The sequence below is a fragment of the Python bivittatus genome, unplaced genomic scaffold (genome assembly GCF_059951505.1).
Source record: "Python bivittatus isolate LINGU-HERP-01145 unplaced genomic scaffold, Pbiv_v1 ctg000220_np1212, whole genome shotgun sequence".
Lineage (NCBI taxonomy): Eukaryota > Metazoa > Chordata > Lepidosauria > Squamata > Pythonidae > Python > Python bivittatus.
This window is the reverse complement of record NW_028277048.1, coordinates 38,718,966-38,740,615: the sequence shown is the minus strand read 5'-3', so window position 1 is coordinate 38,740,615 and position 21,650 is coordinate 38,718,966. Positions and strand designations below refer to the sequence as shown.

At 43.6% G+C, this 21,650-nt stretch overlaps 1 protein-coding gene across 1 annotated transcript in view; it reads right to left on the bottom strand.

Annotated features, from left to right (window-relative positions):
- Nucleotides 1-60: 60 nt before the first annotated feature.
- Nucleotides 61-21,650, bottom strand: part of LMTK1 (lemur tail kinase 1) — a 34,512-nt gene continuing 12,922 nt past the window's right edge. Inside the window, exons 6-12 of the mRNA XM_025166398.2 lie at nt 20,745-20,829; nt 19,587-19,708; nt 18,598-18,747; nt 14,770-17,710; nt 12,150-12,312; nt 10,825-11,058; nt 61-9,842 (exon numbers count right to left, since the gene is read on the bottom strand). Of these exons, the coding sequence (XP_025022166.2) occupies nt 9,814-9,842; nt 10,825-11,058; nt 12,150-12,312; nt 14,770-17,710; nt 18,598-18,747; nt 19,587-19,708; nt 20,745-20,829 (3,724 nt within the window). The 3' untranslated portion in view covers nt 61-9,813. The remainder of the gene's footprint in view (nt 9,843-10,824; nt 11,059-12,149; nt 12,313-14,769; nt 17,711-18,597; nt 18,748-19,586; nt 19,709-20,744; nt 20,830-21,650) is intronic.

The following is a 21,650-nucleotide window of genomic DNA, read 5'->3' as shown; positions in this document are numbered from 1 at the left end:
CAACCGAATCATATAATGTGGCTGGGAATTTTGGAAATTGTAATCCCAGTGCATGAGAGGAGCAGCAGGTTGGGAAAGCTGGCTTAGATGGTGTCATTAGATCTGCTTCATGCTCTTCAAGAGTCCCTTTTGTTAGGGCTTGAAGATTAAAAGAGGTTTCTCCTGGACAGAGGTGGTGTTATGGTGTTTTTGTGCTGCCTATACTTCATTTCTTGGTTACTAACTTTCCCAGATGAACAATATTACAAGACCCCCTTACCTTCAAGTTGACCGTATGAAATTAAGGTTTGAAATGATCTGTGCCTAAGACTATAATTTCTAGTGTGCTGTGATAAGGGTACAGTGTACACCTTCCACTTTCAATTAAAATTGGAATTCAGACTCCATTGAAGCTGGGCAGCTTATCAATTCAAATAAATAAATAAAATGGAACAAACTGGTATATGTAGTGCATCTTGGGAATAAGCAGACACAACTCTAGTCACAGCCACAGCCTATTTCATGATATGGGGAAGTACCCTGTGACTTCTAATATTGGTGCTAGAAGAAGAAACAGCAGTAGACTAGTAAAGGTTTTGTGGCATCAGAGTACCTAGTTTCAGCCCAATCAGCAACCACCATGACTAGCACTCAGAGGCTGGCTTTTAGTAACAGTAAAAGAACGGACCAGTGGCCAGTGAATAACATAGAACTATGAGCATTACCTTCTCCCCTCATTACCATCCTAGGTGAGCATTTGCCATGCCTGCTATTGATAACAGCAGTGAAGTAATATTCTAAGAACTGGTGCTCTGGAGTCCTCCTATTAGAAGAGAGTACAGTGCATGAGCTGTTTTATAGTTACAGAGCCTTGGCCTCCTGCAGAGAAGCTAGCCTTCAAAAATGCTGCAGCAGTGTCTTTTTGTGGTTACAGATGAGCATGGTGGTATTTTTAATCGTAATTCCAAAATGCAAAATACTGAACACCCCCCATCCCCTGGTCAGTTACCCATAAACTTGCATTGAAATCTGAGAAGGATCGGACATTTTAACAAGGGTTGGTTCTTGGCATTAAATTGTGGTAAGGAACTAGGTAAATGAAGTAAAACCCTTTTCTTTTGTATTACACCAAATGTCACAGGAAGGTGTTAAAGAGCCTCCACGCCAAAATCCAAATAATGCTAGAGCCCACATCTCGGTGCCTAACTTACATAGCTGTAGGAAAGAAGAATAATTTATTTCTTAGTTGGAAGTCACAAAAATTTCAAGTCAGGGCTGCCCCGTCTTAAAAATGAGTCCTTGTATAATTCCCATCCGCTGGCTGTATTCCATGTTTTATTCCTACCCAGTTGAGAAATAGTCATAGCCTTGGGTTAGCAAGTTCAACCAACCTAGTTTTGTTTTTAGATTTTAAGTCTGACTGTTAAATAGTGTCCAGGACATGCCTCCATGATTTCTTGAAAATAGCTACTGAACATTCTTGCCTCTTGTGATATTGATATCAACTGCAGAAGGAAAACAACTTGTTTCACCCCATCCACAGAAGTAATAGCTATTAGAGCTGTGTAGCGATTTGGCTCCGAAGAGGAAAAGGAGATTGCAACTACTCCTGGGTACGCATGGTGCCCCTCTTGGCAGCTGTTCCAAGAAACTGCCTCTCCTCTCAGGCTCATAAGTCAGCAGTGTTTGATCTAAGGAGGTGCCCACCGATGTAACACGAACCCCGATGCCTGCTTGGTGTTTCCTTTTCCTCCACAAAGCTTGACCTGCATAGCCCAATCTCAGCTTTCTCACAGCGGTAAATTGGTCCCTCTTTTGCAGCCCAGGCATCATAATATCCAGCAGGTGCCAATTTTCCTGAATCTCTCCATTTTCTTTCAGTTTTTGCTCTAGCTTAAATACCTGAAGCCTAAGAGCCTTTGTCAAGAAAGGGTGGGTCACTTTATACCCAAACCATTACTGTGCTGCATGGTTGATCTGTCTCTCAAGGCTTCTGGGTGAATCAGTACCATCCATAATTTCAGTATTTCCTGCTGTCTTCAAAGCACAGATGTAGGAGGAGAGCAAGCAAAAGTTACGTTATTTTAAAAATGTTTTATTTTTATAGTTATTGGACCAATGGTATTTGACACACATGCTGGGAGCTGTATGGAAATCAGCACTGATAAAAAATACAGCAATTATGACCCGTATCAATAAAATACACTGTAAATAGCCCACCCCTCTCTATTTCTCTCTGTTTCAAAGAAAATCATGACCCAAAACATAGCTCTAGATCTGACCTCATGCAGTCTCTCAGGGGTTGACAGCTGTGTTACTATAGACCATACACCTATAGGGGCAGCCTTTTCGAATGTAAATATATAAGGAAATTAGAGTAGAGAGCAAGCTGGACTGTAGCTACTTACCATTTCCTGAACCTACTCCTTTGTCATGGTACTGGCTCTGTATTTGCCTTTGAAACTGGAATATGGCAGCGGCAAGCTAGAATCACACTGTGTAGCTGACAAATTTGCATTCAGGGATGAGACTACACACACACACACGCACGCACACAAAACCCTCCAGGTGCATGGGTGCAGCATTCAACTACCCAATGCCAGCACCATCACTCCTGCATGTACCAATTTGGACCAATGTCATCTAATTTCTGAAAATCCAGGCAGGTGCAGGACATCTACACAGAATATTTCAGGAGGATTTGAGAACCAATGAGATTTACTCAGAGAGGTCCCAACAATCTGGAAATACTCAACAGTAACCTACCTTTTCTTGATGAAATCTCCTTGAGCTTTGCCTCAAATGTATACTAGTTAATGCTACAAGGAGCAGTTCTATCCATGGCTGCTTTTCTTCTCAATTCTCATTCCCAAATATCTTCCCATGGTAAAATAAGGAATAACAGTGCCCCTGGCATTAAATTTGCTATTTTCTCAAGAGGCATCTTATTCACAGATAAAAGTATCTGTTGGAGGATGGTTTTCTTTTCATTTTTCCAATAATGTTAGATTTGGATTAATCTGCCCAAGAGGTAAATAACCGCACAGCTCTGTAGCCAACATTAATTAATTTCCAACCACTTTTCCAAGCTGTTGCTTTACAGTTAATAATGCAATAATGGACAGTCTTCTCCAACTTGAGGTTTTTAGAGCCTTGCCTGCTTGGTCTCTAGGCATTTGCACGCACCTATTTAGATGAGCCTCTTGCTGTAAATGTCTGTTTTGTGGCAAGTTAAGATATGTCGCAGGAAAGGAGGGAGGACTGTCATTTGGGCTCTGAGACCCTTAAGATCTAGTATGCCCCACTTGCTTATTACCATCTTTCCCTAAAGCCATCTTGTGCTCTAGTCTCTCGTTCATCACAGCAGCAGAACAGACGACAGAGTATTTTACACTCTTTGAAACAAATCTAAGTCCTGTATTTGTGTGAATCCTGCAACTTGCATATCTGTACTTTGCAAAATTCACTTTCTATGTATCATGGAAAGGCAGATTGGCATGTGGGCATCCTACTCTTTCTTTCCAGTCCCCACCGTACCTGTATGGTGCCACTGTCCAACACTGACCATAGTTCTTTAGTCAAGCTCAGTGTTGTCCAAATGACAGCATCCTGCCATATAGCGTGGCTATATGGCAATTTTCCCTCTCTTGTTCAGAAATGGATCTTAACTCTAGGTCAGATTCCTCCTCCTGCCTCCCTGTTAGTCTTTCCAGCTGGCTCTTTCTGACACTGGAACACTTCAGAACTAGAATCCAAATCCTTCTCCACCACACTCATGAACTGGAGAGAGATTCCCTTGTTATCCACAATTAGGTTTATGTCTGCAGCTTACAGGATGCACTTTTTTCACATTTTTTGCTGGGGGGGTGGCTTGCAAATGCTGCAGCTTCTTCCGTTTCTGCTCTACAGCTGTTGCCTGCTGTGGCTCGGAGCCTTGTGGAGCGCTCCAGCAGAGCTAATCAATATTGGACAGGAGCACTCCCAGGCACCTCTACCCACTTACCACCCCAAGCTATCTTGGCTGCTTATGTAGCACAGCCTTGTTTGCCGTCCACAAATTATGCTAGTTCAGGGTTAATTAATGGCACTCTGCAGAGGGAAGAACCAAGGCTAGGAAACAATAGGCTGAGTATGCCAAAGGGGGAAACAACACACCCCAGAGCAGAAAGGATTAATGAGTGTTTTGCATTCCTCGGAGTATCAGAGAAGCCCAAGCCGTACATGCTCCATAAATTCTTGCTTGATTTGAATATAACACAAACTGACGGTAAATGCATGTTAATTGGCATGTACAGTACATGCACATTATTTCAAGGCAGAAATAGCCACTGGAAATCTTAGCAGATGAAGTTACAACTGCTCTGTCTTCAGGTTTTTACACTTATCCTTAAATACCTCAAGCTCAGGTATTTAAGCTTATCCTTGCAACGATAAGGTAGCTTTTATGTCCAAATGCAAGGGTGAGTTGGAATGACAATATCTGTAAAGCCCTGGGATCCCTCGCCTGTGGGGGTGGGGGGCACATTTCCACTAGCTACAGCAGTGCAGATGGCTGTTGGCATATCACTCACATTTCCCAAATGCAGAACTCTACTGGATAACATTCTACTGGTTCTCCAGTTATGTAAGATGAATGGTGGGAACTATGCAGAACTATGAGAACTATGTCCCAAATACATAGGGTACTCCCAGACTGCAGGCTGCTGGTACTAATCAATTGTTGCTGCATGCAAAAATACTCAGGTAAGACCTCTTCAAGTGCTCAGCTCAGCTCAATGAATGGAAAGCTTCACACTGTAGACAAAAGAGTGCACCCACGTCACACCTTTTTCTCTGACCACAGATACAGCCCAAAGGAAGGAGAGCTCTAGCTGTGTCTGAGCTCAGAGCTCTCCATTTGATCGACTGCAAACCGAGAGCCAGTTTGGTCTAGCGGTTAAGGTGCCAGGCTAGAATCCAGGAGTCTGAGAGTTCTAGTCCCGCCTTAGACATGGAAGCCGGCTGGGTGACCTTGGGTCAGTCACTCTCTCTCAGCCCAACTCACTTCACAGGGTTGTTGTTGCGGGGAAAATAGGAGGAGGAAGGAGTATTAGGTATAAAAATAATAAAGGCGGGATAAAACTAAAAAAAAAAAAAGATCAGCTTTCCTCCAACCAGTTTAGAGTCGCTGATGCATTCAGCAAAAATATTCTATCCATTGACTGATATCCTACTTTATCAGCCTGTGCACGTTCTGCAGTACTTCACATGTACAAGGAGGTACATGTACATAAAGCTATATGGATAGGAGAACAAAAATGCAGCCTCCCCCTTTAGTCTTTTTAAAATTGGGAGTAAAGTGCTTTTTAATTCAAGTTATTGCTCAATTTTTATTCATTTTCGGGGAAAGTGCATTTTAGTGCAATTTTTCATCTGTCCATCTATGAAAGTGAATAGCATGGTGCCAAACAGATCAGTGCAGTGACAGCACATGTCAAAACCATTAAAAGTTGAAGTTCACTTGTGATGTTTGTAAAGTCCAAATAGAAGTGGAAGAAACAGGAAAAAAGAGCAGGGGTGGGTGGGTTGTGACAGCATCACAGAGATGCCCAGTATAAAATGAGTGAACAAAGATTCATTCTATGGATGGATCCAGCTTTTATTCCCCAGTACTTCTGCCTATTAAGTCCCCAACTCTTCTTCCCATTCCAGGTTCTGAAAATGATCTGAGAATGCAAAGAAAGGAAGAAATTAATTATAATAATCTCTCCCTTTTTTTTTTTTATCAGCGGGAGTTTTATGCTAGATTACTGTGACTATGGAAACAGAATGATCCCACTGGAAAATGTAGTTGACTGCCCCCCCCCCCACAAAGCATCTTGGTTTTTAACAGGCGCAGTACCTCAGAGGGCAACATACTAGCTCCTCAGACAAGGGTGGGAAACCTGTAGCCTTCCAGATGCTGCTGAACTACAACCCCTGGCAGCATATCCCATGGTGAGCAGTGCTGGGAGCTGTGGTTTGGTAGCCTAAGAAAGCCATAGATTCCTCACCACTGCCCTAGGGTAGATATTAGGACAGTAACGGGAGATTGTGCATTTCAGCAATTAAACCAGTTGACCCAGCAAGAAAAGCAGACTTTCTCCAGGTTGCCTTTTTGCATCTGTCATCACTATGGAGAATTCTTGAGCCAGAAACAAAGGGATAATCAACTGTAATTGTTTGTCCTAATTTTTGGCACAGTGCGGCAGCTCTGCTCTGGCTGGAATCCACTTTGCAAAGTGTTGCTGATAGTAAGTAATGTAGGAGCAATTTCATAGACAATATATATAACATTTTACCAATAAGAAACAAAGACATGAGCAGGAATCACATGTATGCACCTTAATTGTTTGTTCTTGGATTTACTGGGGCTTGGGATTTCTTACAAGCCTGGTCTTTCCAAGTACCTGTGGATTTTTCTAAACTATAACTGGGTAGAGAAATGGAACTCTGGGTATATTGTAGAAAATCAAGAACTCTATTCATTGGTTAATCTTTTAAGAATTTCAGTGGCTACATTATTTCTGACCACAGTATTTACCCACCATAAAGGGGGTAGTCAGGTAGCGAGCTGCATGTTTGAAGAAGAACCACCTGGAGGTCCAGTACACTCTTATTCTTTACTCAGATCCATTACCAAGGCAAGAGGCCAAGACTGTATCTGTTCCTCATTTAGCCTGTCCTAACCAACCCAGGCTCCAGTCTTTGAATGCTCAAGAAATTATATGCCATCACTTGCAGAAGGATGGAGACTGGGTGGGGAAATGTAGACCCCCAGTTTCCATTTCCAGATGATGCTAATGTGTTCTACACCCAATGAGGGGAGAAAGAAGGAGACCTCCACTAAACCCTTGTGCCATGGCATACATCCCAGCTGCTCCCAAATTGATTTGTAACATAGAGAAGTATTTTGAAAGTGCATTCAGCCCACAGAGGCCAATAAATTACACTCACTGGAAAACAACTACAGTTCACACACGTTTCTTTCCAAAGCAATTGGACAGAAGGACTTGCTTGGATTGAAATTCTGGAACGTGCGCAGTTCAAGTTGGAAAAGTAATCCTGTCTTTCCTTTGATGTTGGTGGGCAAACTGCAGACAGCAAAATATGCAGAGGTTCCCTTCAGCTCTCCCTAGCCTCTGGGTTCAGTATCTGCTGGTGTGGGTCCTCATGGTTCTTCAGTGTTGCCTCCTTCCCAAGTTGGCATCAAATTTAAACCAGCCCTTAAACAAGTAAGGGAAAAGGCCAAGAAGGAACAGGAATGATGTCCCTAACTCCAGCTCCATGCTGGAGCCTGGTAGGGTATTCATTTTCTCAGGGACTTGGATTCAGGAGCTCTCCAAAAAAGCAGGTAGGATTGCCCTGTCATTGGGCTAAGCCCACAAACAAGCAGGCTGTTATGTTCTGATCATGCTAATGGTAAGGAAATATATGGTAGTCCAAGGAAGGACAAGCGTTATTAATTTGGGTTCACCAACCAGCAGCAGGAGAAATGAGACTGCAGCATCTGTATTGCCCATAGTGGGTTTCAGAAGGAGTGGAGCAAAATGCATGCACATCACCACCCAAGGAGGCTGTGAACGGATCATGGTAACCATTCACATCCAATACCACTTTGGGCAAGGACAACAGAACTCAAAAAGGGATCTTAGCAGAAATGTTAGACACGCAAAGTATTCTGTCTATGGGAAAAGACGTAACCGGCTCAAAGCATAGAGCATCTCAAAGATTTCTTGTTCCACTAAGTCTGTGCTTAGAATTTCACCTTATTAAACACATCTCCAGCTGGCTAGAACTGAGGTGGATGGAGGGACGAGTGGCAGTGGCAGGAGAACGTAAGCAAGAAAACCTGAATGTCACTATCACCTGAACACTGCCTGATAGAGGGATAGTGAATCGCTGCCTTACACACGGCTATGTTTATGGATACATGAAAATGAAAGCTGTGCTCATCGGCCAAAGAAGAGAGGCCAGCATCAGCTCCAGTGCCAAGCTTGCCACCTGTAGCTACAACAGAACCTAAACTGGAAAGCACAATGGAGCATAATGCAGGGAGGTTCTGCAGCTCTGCAAGATCTCCTTCTATGCGTTTCCTCTGACCCAATGAGGAAATGGCCCAGTGGCTAGCAGCTGCCTTTTGCACTTGTCTGTCTGGCCCTCAGTTTCCAAAGCCAGTGACTGGTCTATAGTCCCCAAAAGCCACAACTCCCCTGACGCTTTTCCCTTTTTCCCCATGGTCCAAATTGCACAATTATCCTAAACCTTAAACTAATCAAAATCTAACAAACAAAATAATCCCAAAATGTAGTATTTTCCTTTACACCCCCCTTGCCCCAAGACGGCTCAATAAAAGTTAACTCTTTACATCTCTTTGGCAACAATAACTTAAGCCTGCCACTCTGTTAGGGCAGGAGATACAGCAAAGGGTAAACTTTGTACAAAAATAGTCTCAGTGGCAGTTTGATCTGCTTTTGCTGTACATCTGCCAGGAGTCTCTTCCTGCAGATGAATTACTCGAAGGGTCACAAAGGGAAGTTGGAAAAAAAACCCACCCCCAAGACTTGACATTTCTCTCACATTCCCAGCAGGTCACATCATGGCTCTCTAGGGAGGCACTACCCAAATTATGCTGTAGCAGGGAAAGGATGAAGCTGACAGAAAATGGGAAAGTGGCATTGGTAGATCTCAGCACCACAGTCTCTCCCAGCCAGCAAAGCATTTAAATAAATTTGTTTCTTATTTCCTGTACTTCCTCCCATCCCACCCCCTGTGAGACAGGCTGCAGGACATATTTCTCCCCAGGCCAAGAAAGAGAAATGGGAAGTGCTGAAGGCCATCAAGGCACCACTTCTGCGCTGCTCAAATTGATCTTGCCCATAACAGAAGGCAAGGCCTTTAGCAGAGCTGAGTAGCTGGAACAAGGCCCTGACTCCCAAAAGGGGGTAGGGGGGGAACAACTTTAAACAGCAAGCTCCTTAACCATGATGCAGCTGAGCAATAGCAACCCAGGGTCAGTGAAAAACATAAGCAAAAAGGGGGAATGGCTGCTGAGTTCAGGAGCCTTCCCTGCTCAAAACATTAAATGTGACTTTCGCTTCAGCTGGCTCCCCTACCTGCTTCTGGTGTTTGGCCTACCCTTTTCTCTGGCTTTTCCGGTAATTTACTGGGTTACCTGGGCCATCAGCTCCACCTGATCTTCGGACACAGCACACTGGAGGAAGGACAAGGAGCGCCTACCCGCTGTGGGCAACGCGCAAGTACCAGTGCTTGAGGACCCACCTGAAGCATGTCTGAATGGCACAAGGTGCGAGGCTACGTGCTCTCTCAATATCCCCTGTAGGGTGTGGAAAGAAGACACGACAAGCTCACAGAACAGGCAGGGAGAGGATGTCTCATGGCAGCGCCCCAACTGGGGAAGCCAATGTGGGTCAGAACATCAAGAGGCATGAGCTAGGGACAGGAGTATTAAAATGGCTTATGTGGCAATGTTAGCAAGGTCACAGATCTACCCTTTAAATGCTATAGGTTCTATATGTCTATATATGTCTATTTGTACACAAACACTTTCTTGTGTATGCACACATGCACACACACACTCATGTTTGCACAACCATCACGAACCACCTTGTGGTTCCAGCCTAGCAGCAGTCAAGATCTGTCCAATAAAATCTGCCTCTTAAAAAAATTGCATGAGGCCCTGTAGAGTTCTGCTCCAGCCAGGTCCTGGGCCTCAATCTGTACTCCTGTGCCCTGATGCAGAAACCAGTGCCATGGGGGCAAGGTGGGAAGTCCAAAAGGAAGAGATAGCCAAGGTCACTCTCTGTTGCCATTTTCACTGTTGCCTAGAAAAGGGAAGAAGCTGTTAGAAATTGCAACAGCACAAGCAAGAGGCCTTGGAGCCCCTTCTCCTTGTAGCATTCTTAGCTTTCCTAACACATCTGGCCCCCTCCAGATGCCTCAGGATTGCAAGTCATGGACAGCTTGAATTCAGCTGTATGCCAACAGTGGATATTCTGCTTGACACATGAACAGACGCTTAGTAGCATGTCTGTAAAAGAGATTCACGTCTTCTGTCCTTTTCAGATACATTTTAAGAACTGGGGTAAAGTTTCTTTCCCAGTTTCCTTGGGCAAGTCATCTACCTTCCAAGGATTTGTGCCAGCTCACCTTCTATCCAAATGAGAAATATACCCTTTTAGTGGGCAGAGAAACCTTGGAAGTGTGGAACAAGGGTCCTAAACATCCTACATTCATATGAATGAATGGTTCTGGATTAGGAAAAGGTAAATTTCCATACTGCTGCTAAAAAAACACAAATCAAGGTCTCTTGAGTCAAGCTTGACTCCTGGTGACTGTATGGACACATCTACATTGTTTTCTCGGCAACACTATGGAAGTGGTTTGCCAATTGCTTCTTCTACATTGCTGTTCCTTTCCTTTAATCTAGTGCCGCATATATTGCAACCGTCTCTTTAAAAAAATTGAGAAAACTGAAATAATTTCACATAAACGTGGCCTCAGTAAAATAAATCCTCATGCTGAGTTTAAAGTGTGATTAAACCAAGAATTGGAAGAGGCCCCTGCTTAGGGCAGGATTAAATGCAGTTTAAAAGTAACCAATTCAAAACAATTCTCCATTTCCCATCCAGAGTTTCAATATTATTTTTTATTTCCTGGCTTTAATCATGAGATCCCTACACTAAATCATATGAACTTTCCAGTGCTTGCCCCAAGAACAGAAAACTTCTGTAGATTTTTGGGCTTACCATTCCTCATTATGGTCACTCTGTTCTGCAGTTGTTGTAATGTCAGAATGGACCTTACCTCCTATGGGCTCAACTTCTGAGTCGGTGACATGTGTGATGGAGAACCGTGATACTGCAGCAGGTGAGACTGTGAAGCGTGAAAACTGGATTGGTAGCACCTGCTTCTGAGCAGGTCCTGGTGTGGGTGGCAGTCCGGGGAGACCGTCCTCAGGTGCCTCTGAAGCCAATGAGGACAGGACAGGCGATTTCATAGGCATGAGAGAAAAGTCATCATCCCACCCAAAGCCACCACCTGGAATGGAAGATATAGGAGAAGAGAAAGAGATTGATATGAATACTACTCCTTCCACTGTTTGCACCCACTCTGTACAACAAAGTTCCCTAAAGTCCAACAGGACTTCCTGCATCAGCCTTCTCCAATCTGATGTCTTCCATACATGTTGGACTTTGCCTGGGAATTTAAGCACAACACATCTGGAGGGCTTGAGACTGAAAAAGAAACAATTGCTATGCAATATGCACTACTACAGTGTCACTCTCTATGGTCCTATGATGGCCATTGTAAACTCTTAAGCAAGCTGCTTTTAGCAGCCAAACTTACAGGCTGGAAACTCCTGCTCATAAACTTTAAGTCTGTGATATGAGAAAACCAAAAATTTCTTTGTGTTCCCCAAGTCAAATATTGAACCTGAAATATAGCTTGTATATTTTTTATGTTTTTTGTAATTTTATATATATTTTTATATATATTTATTGTTTTAATGGATTATATGAGCCACCCAGAGTCCCCCATTAGGGGGAGATGGGCGGAGATAAATCGAATGAATGAATGAATGAATGAATGAATGAATGAATGAATGAAAGAGAGAGAGAGAGAGAGAGAGAGAGAAAGATAGAAAGAGAGAAAGAAAGAAAGAAAGAAATAAAGAAAGAAAGAAAGAAAGAAAGAAAGAAAGAAAGAAAGAAAGAAAGAAAGAAAGAAAGAAAGAAAGACCAGGTATATCTCTGACCAGTAGTCACTATGCTGGCATGCTGACCTCTATGAGTCCATATGCCTTCTGATTTTTTTCCAAGACAGATGGAGTTTATGGAAATGGGGCAAATCAGCTGAACCTACAAGATTCTTCTGAGACAATACACATATGGAACAAGCAGCAACAAACTCCAAATACAGGGCATGATCAGTTTTGATGTGAAACATCAGTTTAGTCAAAATAAGTGCATGCATTCTGCCAAACCAAACAGGTCAAATTCATTTCTAATCTGACAGTAGTTAATTTTGCCAAGAAAAAAGGCAAAATGGGCTGAGTTCAAGAGACCATAAATGTAGTGATGGAGGTGTAATGTGATCCCACACGTCTCAGTTCCTTATTTGGTTCATACTTTTATTCTCTTCAGAGGTGCTCCCTTCTGAGGCGCTGTTGGGTGTATTTGTCCCATCTGCTAAGCCTGGGGGACTTTTGCTCTCCACCTGCACAGGTGGTGTTGGGGAAGTTTCTGTCACTCCTGGGAAAGGCTGCTCTGCAAGTTCCTTCGTGGGGCTTTCCTGCATGTAAAACATGCAATGGGTACAATTAGTTCACATCCTGAGGGGGAAAAAACTGTATTTTTCTGCTATTAACCAGGACATCCTCTAAAAAATCAAAAGTTCTCATTTATTTAGTGCCTTCAACCCTCAAGAAGCTGTAACCATAACAACCTCCTCCCTCTTCCATGGTTCATTTCTATGCTAATTAAAAAATGTGAGGTCTAACTTTAGGTTAAGGCTTAGCTTGAATATGTGGTTCATTTTAGTCTGGACTATGTAGGGCTACTAAATCCAGGTTCAAAATTCCAGGCAACTACTGACAGCCAAGAGTTAGAGTTTTCTGTATCTCCATGCTGTTATCTAGTATTCGTATAAAGCCCAGTTCTGGTGGCCCTATTTATAGTCATGCAGTTGCTGCCCTCCCAACCTCTTGCTCAGCTAGGAAGGCCTTAACCGTGTTTGCTGGGGTCATGGGACTTGTATTACACGAGGGTAGGAGGTTAGAGGAGACTGGCTGATAATATTATGGCTGAGATTATGAAATATTACAATCAGAAGCCAGTAAATAATCAGTTGATGTACAGTACTGTGGAAAAGCTTTAGGCAGGTAGGAAAAAATGCTATAAAGTAAGAATGCTTTCAAAAACATATATTGTAATTGTTTATGTTTATCAATTTACAAAATGCAAAGTGAGCAAACAGAAGAAAAACCCAAATCAAATCAATATTTGGTGTGACCACCCTTTGCCTTCAAAACAGCATCAATTCTTCTAGGTACACTCACACACGGTTTTTGAAGGAACTTGGCAGGTAGGTTGTTCCAAACATCTTGGGGAACTAACAACAGATCTCCTGTGGATGTAGGCTGCCTCAAATCCTTCTGTCTCTTCATGTAATCCCAGACAGACTTGATGATGTTGAGATCAGGGCTCTGTGGGGGCCAAACCATCACTTCCAGGACTCCTTGTTCTCTTTTACGCTGAAGACAGTTCTTCATGACATTGGCTGTACGTTTGGGGTTGTTGTCCTGCTGCAGAATAAATTTGGGGCCAATCACACGCCTCCCTGATGGTATGGCATGATGGATAAGTATCTGCCTGTATTTCTCAGCATTGAGGACACCATTGATCCTGACCAAGTCTCCAACTCCATTTGCAGAAATGCAGCCCCAAACTTGCAAGGAACCTCCACCATGCTTCACTCATTATTGTTCTGCTCTCCAGCCCTTCGGTGAACAAAATGCCTCCTGCTACAGCCAAATCTTTTAAATTTTGACTCATCAGTCCAGAGCACCTGCTGCTGTTTTTCTGCACCCCAGTTCCTATGTTTTCATGCATAGTTGAGTCACTTAGCCTTGTTTCCACATTGGAGGTATGGCTTTTTGTCCGCAATTCTTCCATGAACACCACTTCTGGCCAGACTTCTCTGGACAGTAGATGGGTGTACCTGGGTCCCACTGGTTTCCGCCAGTTCTGTGCTGATGGCACTGCTGGACATTTTCCAGTGTCGAAGGGAAGTAAGCATGATGTGTCTTCCATTTGGTGCATTAAGTTTCCTTGGCCGACCACTGCGTCTACGGTCCTCAACATTGCCCATTTCCTTGCGCTTCTTCAAAAGAGCTCGAACAGCGCATCTTGAAACCCCAGTCTGCTTTGAAATGTTTGCCTGAGAGAGACCTTGCTGATGCAGTAGAACTACCTTGTGTCTTGGTGCTATGCTCAGTCTTGCCAAGCTGTATGACCTGTGACATGAAACTGTCTTCCACAACCTCACCTTAGTAACAGAATTTGGCTGTTCCTCACCCAGTTTTAAGCCTCCTACACAGCTGTTTCTGTTTCAGTTAATGACTGTGTTTCAAGCTACATATGAAATTGATGATCATTAGCACCTGCTTGGTATAATTGGTTAATCATACACCTGACTCTAATCCTACAAGATCCCTGACTTTGTGCAAGTGTACAAAGTGTGCAAGTGTAAGAACTGATGCTGGTTTGAAGCCAAAGGGTAGTCACACCAAATATTGATTTGATTTAGATTTCTGTTTACTCACTTTGCATTTTGTAAATTGATAAACATAAACAATTACAATATATATTTTTGAAAGCATTCTTACTTTACAGGATTTTTTCACACCTGCCTAAAACTTTTGCACAGTACTGTATGTAGATCAATCAGATCTCCACTGCAAAGATCCAGTTGACCACAAAGAAATATAGAAAAGTCTGGATTTTGCAGACCAGATATGGTAGCTGTAAGGTATAAAGAACCTGAGGTCTTCTAGGTGCTTTAGACTCCCATCAGCCCTCACCAGCTTTGCACTGGCAAGAGAGTATAGTCTAAAACTTCTAGAAGGAATCTGGTTGCATATTTTGGCTTGCTGATATGAGGATGTTTAGCACAGGATACACTCTGTTCCCTGAATCCTTTTCTGAGCTACCTCAGGTTGTCTCTCCAGCCCCTCCCCAAACAAGTCACCTGGTCAAAGAGGTAGACAGTGACATCTTCAGTGAAGGAAACAGCTTTCTTCTTGCGGTCAAGATCATCACAAAAGGTCTCCACCAATAGGCTGGGCATCTTAAGCAGACTGCGCAGGTTGCGAGCGCTGTGGCTCTCAGCCACCACAATGGGCACAGCAGGTGATTCCTCCTCACTTTCCTCACTCTGGTCCTGAATGTTGTAGCACCGCAGCTCCTCATCTGACTCATCACTGTCCTCAGTGTCATCTTCTTCCTCTTCAAGATCAGTGGGGATAGATGAGAGCTGGGATGGTACTACTGACAGTTCCAGTGAGAGCCCAGGGCTGCTCTGAGGTTCCTTGGGATGGCCAATTACCTGTCTTTCCTCATGCTGTTTAGTGTTCCTTGTCACACTCTCCTGCCCTACATCCTTTACCTCATTTTCTTCACCACCTATTGTGGCTACCTCTAGATTGGTGACTACAGGAGACAAGAAGAAAGATCTGGTGGCAGGGGCTGGTGTCTGGGATTCCACAACTGTCCCATTATTCTTATCTTGAAATAAGTTTGAGTCTAACTCATCAACAGTCCCTTCATTCATCAATAGTTCCTGTGACAAGTTAATATCTCTGTCTTCCCCTGTGTCCTGGTCCTCAGTTCCTGGAGAGATGCAACCCACACAGTCTCCATGTGGACAAATGGGCTCAGAACCAGAAGGCAGAGGCTTGCCTGTTCTGCCAGTTTGTTCAGAGTTCTCCTTCAGTTCTTCAGTGTGCAATTGGGAGACCTCTAGTTCATGTTCCTCAGAAGCATCACTGTCCTCTTCCCCATCCTCCCGAGTTCCACCTTCTGTATCATAGTCAGAGAAGTAGGCAGAGTCACGGTAAGGATTCTTCTCATTCAAGGCCTGCAACTCAGCAGTAAAGGAATCAGAAAGGCTCTGCTCTTTGGCTTGGTCATCCTTATCATCTTCAGATGTTCCCAGTTTATCAGAACCTTCAGATTCCCGTGATTCATGAGGCTCCCTGAGGACAAATTCAGGTGACTCATAGTTCTCTGTATCATAGCCACTATCCAGAGCCTTAGGCTGGCTTGAGGGTATATAAGCTGTGGGACTGAATGCTTCACAGGAGCTGGTGGTAGAGGGAATATCCAATGAATCTAGTGAATCAGGAGTCCCTACCTGTTTCTGTAAGGTTTTGAAAGTGGGTATTACATCCTGCCGCTCAAGACAATCAACTGGGAAGTCAATAAAAACACCAGATGTAAGATCAGCTGAGTCCTCATCACTGGCCTCATCCAAGTCAGGGAAACTGGTACTTGAAACAGTCTTGTCTGGTGTTCTATCTTGTTCACTACTGGTATTCTTGCCACTTTCTATATTGATCTCCTGTGACAACTGAAGTGAGCATCCAATGGAAGTCTCTTCCATGGGGTCTTCCTCTATGTTTGGCACCCCAGCTATTGATTCACCCTGCAGATCTGGATCTATAGCATCCATGCTGCTGGCAAGTTCCTCCTTGAATGATGACAATGATGATGATGACAGTTCCATCAAAACTGCTTCCCCTGATGGTGGAGTGGTGGCTGGTGGGCACTCCACTCTGCTGTCCAGCAAGGAATCTGTAGAGCTTTCTATGCCAGACAATGTAGCAGGAACTTCAACTGATGTTTTTTCCTCTGCAGGCAAATCACTGTCTGGACATGGGGAGCCTATATGAGAAGATGTCAAGTGTTCCCCACCTAGCAGAGCTGCTCGCAGATCTTTGATCCCTAATGTTGGCTCATCCCGTGGCACTGTGCACAGTGGCTGTGCCATTAGCCCCTGGAAGGTGATCATGTGCCGGTAGCACCAGCTATCTTTGGAAAGTGGTTCACATGGTGGCAGTAGGTGATCACTATTATTTTTGGCTGAGGTGTTGGATGTCCAATGCTTGCGTGAAGAGGGGGATTCAGAATTTTCATTTCCTTCACTCCTAGGGCTGTCACATAAGTGCTCCTCCTCTGCCACTTCCAGAGTAACTGAGTCTGACACAGCCTCCTTACAGGTGTAATTCACTGGTGGTGATACACCAAGTGGATCAGCAAAAATGCTTTTCTCCAAAGCTAGAACAGGCCACTCAGAAGCACTGGGGTCCTTGAGCAGGTAGTTCTCAGCGCTGTCCTTCAGGGAGTCCTCATAGTATGGGGCCTCTTTATTGTCTTGTTCTCCATAGGAGTAATAGTCAGAGGGTTCCCAGTGGCTTTCAGTGTGTGCTGAGTGGCCCAGGAGGGGTTCCATGGTGAGTGAGATGGTGGGACTATTGTTGGATTCATAATGGTCCTCCTTGGTTTGCCAATGTGAAGAATGGCTAAACTCTGGGCTGTAGGAGCACACCGTATAATCAAGGTCATTCCCACTGCCTTCAGATGCCACCTCTTCAATGCGAATATAGTACTCACTGTTCAGAGAGGGGCTGTGGGCACTCAACACAGGTACCACCCCTGGTGTGTGCAAACCAGGGCACCCCTGCATTTTACATTCATAGCAAGATGGTGACACACCCAGGGTGAGGTGCCCACCACCACCTCCACTGCTGCTGCTAGCTGAATAGTAGAGCTCATGGTAGCGTGCAGCACCACCAGGGCTCATAGCTGAGGCTGGGAGATGCTCAGCTTTTCCTTGGTCCCACTTGTATTCAAAGTTGAGGCCATGGCTTGTCTCCATAACAGTTAGAACATCATCACCATCACTGGAGAAATGCTCCAGAAGGGGGAAGGAGGAAAGCTCAACACCCATGTGGTTGGAGCCAGAGCCTGAACCTCCACTGCCTCCAGGTTTCATGGAATTCCAGCGTCGCTCAAACTCCTCCTCAGCTTCTGAAGCCCCTTTGGCACAGAGGTATGAGAGCAAAAGGTGCACCTCCTCTGCGGTGGGACGCTGGTCTGGCTGGAGCCAGCAAAATTGCATCACCTCATACCTGGGAACAGCAAGAACAGAGCAGCAGTGAGCCAAGTGTCCCTTTGCTGCCAAGAAAGTGGCTATTCTGCACCCCTGTGAAGAGCTTACCCTCCCCCATTAGAGCACAATTCACTCTAAAATACATCCATTTGTATAGTATAGTCCTCTCTTCTCAACTCTATTATTCCATCCTCACAAACACACTTTAAGCCAGGCACAGGCAATAATGAGGGCTTCTCACAAAAAAGTGGCCTAAATGAGAAAAAAGAGGTCAGAGAAAAGAGGACCAAAAGAAAGCAAGAACAAAAAGATCCACTGACTCCATTGTGCCAGTTGGAATAAGTCTATTTCATGACAGCCCTCCAGACAGTTGATGACTGCTAACATCAGTCTTAATACTTTCCTCTTAATACTTTCTTCTAAATCTACCCAGTTTTTTCTTATAGGATTTGCTTTCCAGCTTCATCAACATCCTGGCCCCATCACCACTACAAAAAGCTTTGCCAAAGCTTAACATGGTGGTCCAGATATGGCCTGGATGTTATTGTGGGCTAGATATCATGCTTCTATAGATGCAGTTTAGGACTGTCTCAGCCTTTTCAGCAGTTGTGCTAGCCTACTGGCTCATATTCAAGACATCTAGTTCCTTCTCATATGTACTACTGTACTCCTTAGGCAAATATCTGTCTATCCATCTTTCATTAACTCAATTGCATATGACTTAATGCATTAGCCATCAAACATTTGCTTATTCAAGTAAGATGAATGCTTACATGTTCAAGCAGGTTGAACACTATACTCAAGAGGAAGTTTTACTTCCCTCCACCATGTTGTCCCTGTATTCCAATCACCCACTTCTATTCCTTGCCCTCCTAAAACAACCCTTGTCCCCACCCAGTCACTCACCAGCGATCAGACAGTGAGAGCGGAAGCTGTGGTTTGGAAAGCTTAAGCTGCTGCTCTTTGATGGCATAAGTGAGGACCTGCCGATCTGAATAATGGCAGTAGGGCTGGCCACCCAGCTCAAACAGCTCCCAGATAGTCACACCCAAAGACCTGCCAAGAGAGGGAAGATGAAAATGCCCACAGCAGCGGAGAACACTATCGCCAGAATTCAAGATCAATATACAAGATCATAGTCTTTGATGTCAGAATAGCCACTTTTAGTTACTGAAATATTCAGGTGCTTCCAGGTGAGAAGACAGTATACCATGTCTTTTCCTCTATGCAAAGAAGCAGTAGGAGAAAATGGAAAGGTTGCAAGTAAAAGAAGACAATAGCTGGATTCTCCACAAAATTCTGTGACTGAGGCAAGACAATTGCCCAATAAAACTCTCATCTAGAAGCACCTTTTATAATTCACCATCAAGAGAGAAAATCTAGACATGGAAAACACAAATGAAACCAATTTATAGGAAAAATTCCAGTAATGCTATGAAATAGAGATACTTCAGTGAAACACATGCACACACCACCCACTCCATACTCCAGTCAATAACATCTAAATACAAGAACCAAGATCCTAACTCCTGAAAACCCCATTAGGTTAATTTCATACTTCAAAGGCTGTTATAATAAAAGTCCTACTTTGTTAAGAGCAAGAAGATACATGGGGGGGGGGGGGCAGGACTTCTCTTTTACATATCTCAGCCCTAAACTATAGAGGTTTTCCAAAATAAGCACCAGAACTTTGAATTTACCCAGAAATAAACAGATGATCAGTGAAGTTTACATATAATTAACATTATATGCTTCTATAAGATTAGCTTTACTGCTGTATTCTCAAGCGGTTGCATCTTCAACATATCTATTCCTGCTTTGTCTAAAACCTTTGGAGCCAGTATTCCATTCCCAGGACAAGTGTATTTCATCACATCAACCCAGATTTTTCTCACCAGATGTTGCTAGTCTTAGTCTGGTCGACGATAAGCAGGTTGCCGTGAACCTCATCAATCAATTCAGGGGCTACCCAGCGCAATGGAACCCATAGTTGGTCAGCTGTCACAAAGTAGTCATCCTGCCAGGCATGCAGGGCCAAAGGGAGAGCACGTCAATCAAACCAGCAACAATACAACCTGCCCCCTCACTCTCATGCCAGCCCCATTCCTGGTCGTAAGTGGGAACTTCTAAAATCCTTTGCCAATGAAAAATATGGCCAACTCTATTGAATCTCTCCACCAATTTATCCTAGCCCTTTCACCTCTTCAACTCAGCCATTTGACCCTGGTTTATTAATTTTTATTTTATTTAAAATACTTCTAGTCTGCCTTTCAGAATACAGATCTTCCCAAAGTATCTTATGGAATAAACAAACAATAAGTATACATTTTAATAAAAGTTAGTGATGATGAAGTAAACATCTCACCCCAAAATACTAAATTGCACTCCCATAAAAACACTGCTTAAGGGAAGGTCATAGAAAACAAATAAGCCTTTTAAACGATAATGATGGGGGTTCATAACCTTCCTTTGTCAGAATCATTCAAGAGATACAGTATGTATCTATATGTACAGAAAGGTCTTTTCTCTTGCACCTGCCAATATGACTGCTCTTAAAAAGCAAGCCAATAAGAAAAGCCTTCTTTAAAGTCTTAAAGTATGAGCAAGTGGGTGCAGGTGCTTCATTAAGTTACTAAGCTGCAAAGATTTTAAAGTTTTTTAAAGATGAAAAAGCACTTTAAATGCAGCTTAGAATTGCACTGGCAACCAGTGCTATTAGTAATACAGATTCACCTCATTTCCAACAGTACTGCATCAGCCAAAATTTATGAGCCACCTTTAAAGGCAGTCATTTATATATGAATGAGAGGAATGTATTCCCAATGTATATGCCTAAGATCCTGTGCATGAATGTGTATTAGCTTCTGACTTGCCTCAGTGTATCATGTCCCATATTTGTCTCTTACCCATTTCCCCCCCCCCCATCCTCTCTCAACCATCACTGAAAGATGGCTGCTTTCATTGTCAGCCTTTCAAGTCCTCTGTACAGCCCTGCCAATAGCAAGTGCTCGCACTCCCTGGCCCCCTAGCTCCCTGCCCCCAAACACACTTACTTTGTATTTGCAGTGAGAAAGGCCATAGTCACCAATTTTGACAGTCAGGTCAGCTGTGAGTAAGCAGTTCCGCAAGGCCAAGTCACTAGACAAAAGAAATAGCCAACGGGGTTTATACATGAAGCATCAAATGGCCATTATGATGCAGATCAGATTAGCAGCAGAACCCCTAAACTGGGGAGCAGAGCAGATGTGCAGGACAGAATTGCTAATCTGCTTTTATTACTTTTACCTAGCCTATCAACGGCAACAAGGAATATTTCTGATTAGCCCTGGAAATGTGTCAACAAACAAATCCTCAGAAAGAAGCAGAGTTTGAAAGCCAAGCCACCTTACAACAGCGTACCAGCTGGGATACAATAAATTCAGCTTTCTATCAGCTTCTCTCCTCTTGATTTTCCAGCAAGATCCTCCTAACATAAAACCACGTGTTTAAGGGGTGTACCATTCTGATTGACAGATGCATGCAACTGATCACCTGTAGAGCTTTCAAGGCCAGCCCTGAGAATGGTCTAGCAACTTTAAGAATGACATGGAAAGCAGGATTGTGTCAGATATCAACAGTAATGAGAGAAACCACCTCCCACTCTACTAATTAATCTGCTCTCTGCAGGATGTAACAGCAAGCTATGCCACACAAAATCTGTTTCTGATTCCAATAGTTTTAAAACAAAACAGCTGCATACTTATCCCAAAATCCGGAATACCATTCTTTAGAATAGGTTGAGAATTCAAAGCAGAGATGCTCCCCTACATAAGCACATTGACTCTAATTCTTGGGAGCTGAATCAAGCAGCTGCCCACCTTGATTCTGCGTGCACCTTTATCTTAGCTACCTCCCTCAAGAGAAAACATCTCCTTGAAAAATGTGGAAAATGGCTAGGCAACAGAGGGCTTTTTTGAAAA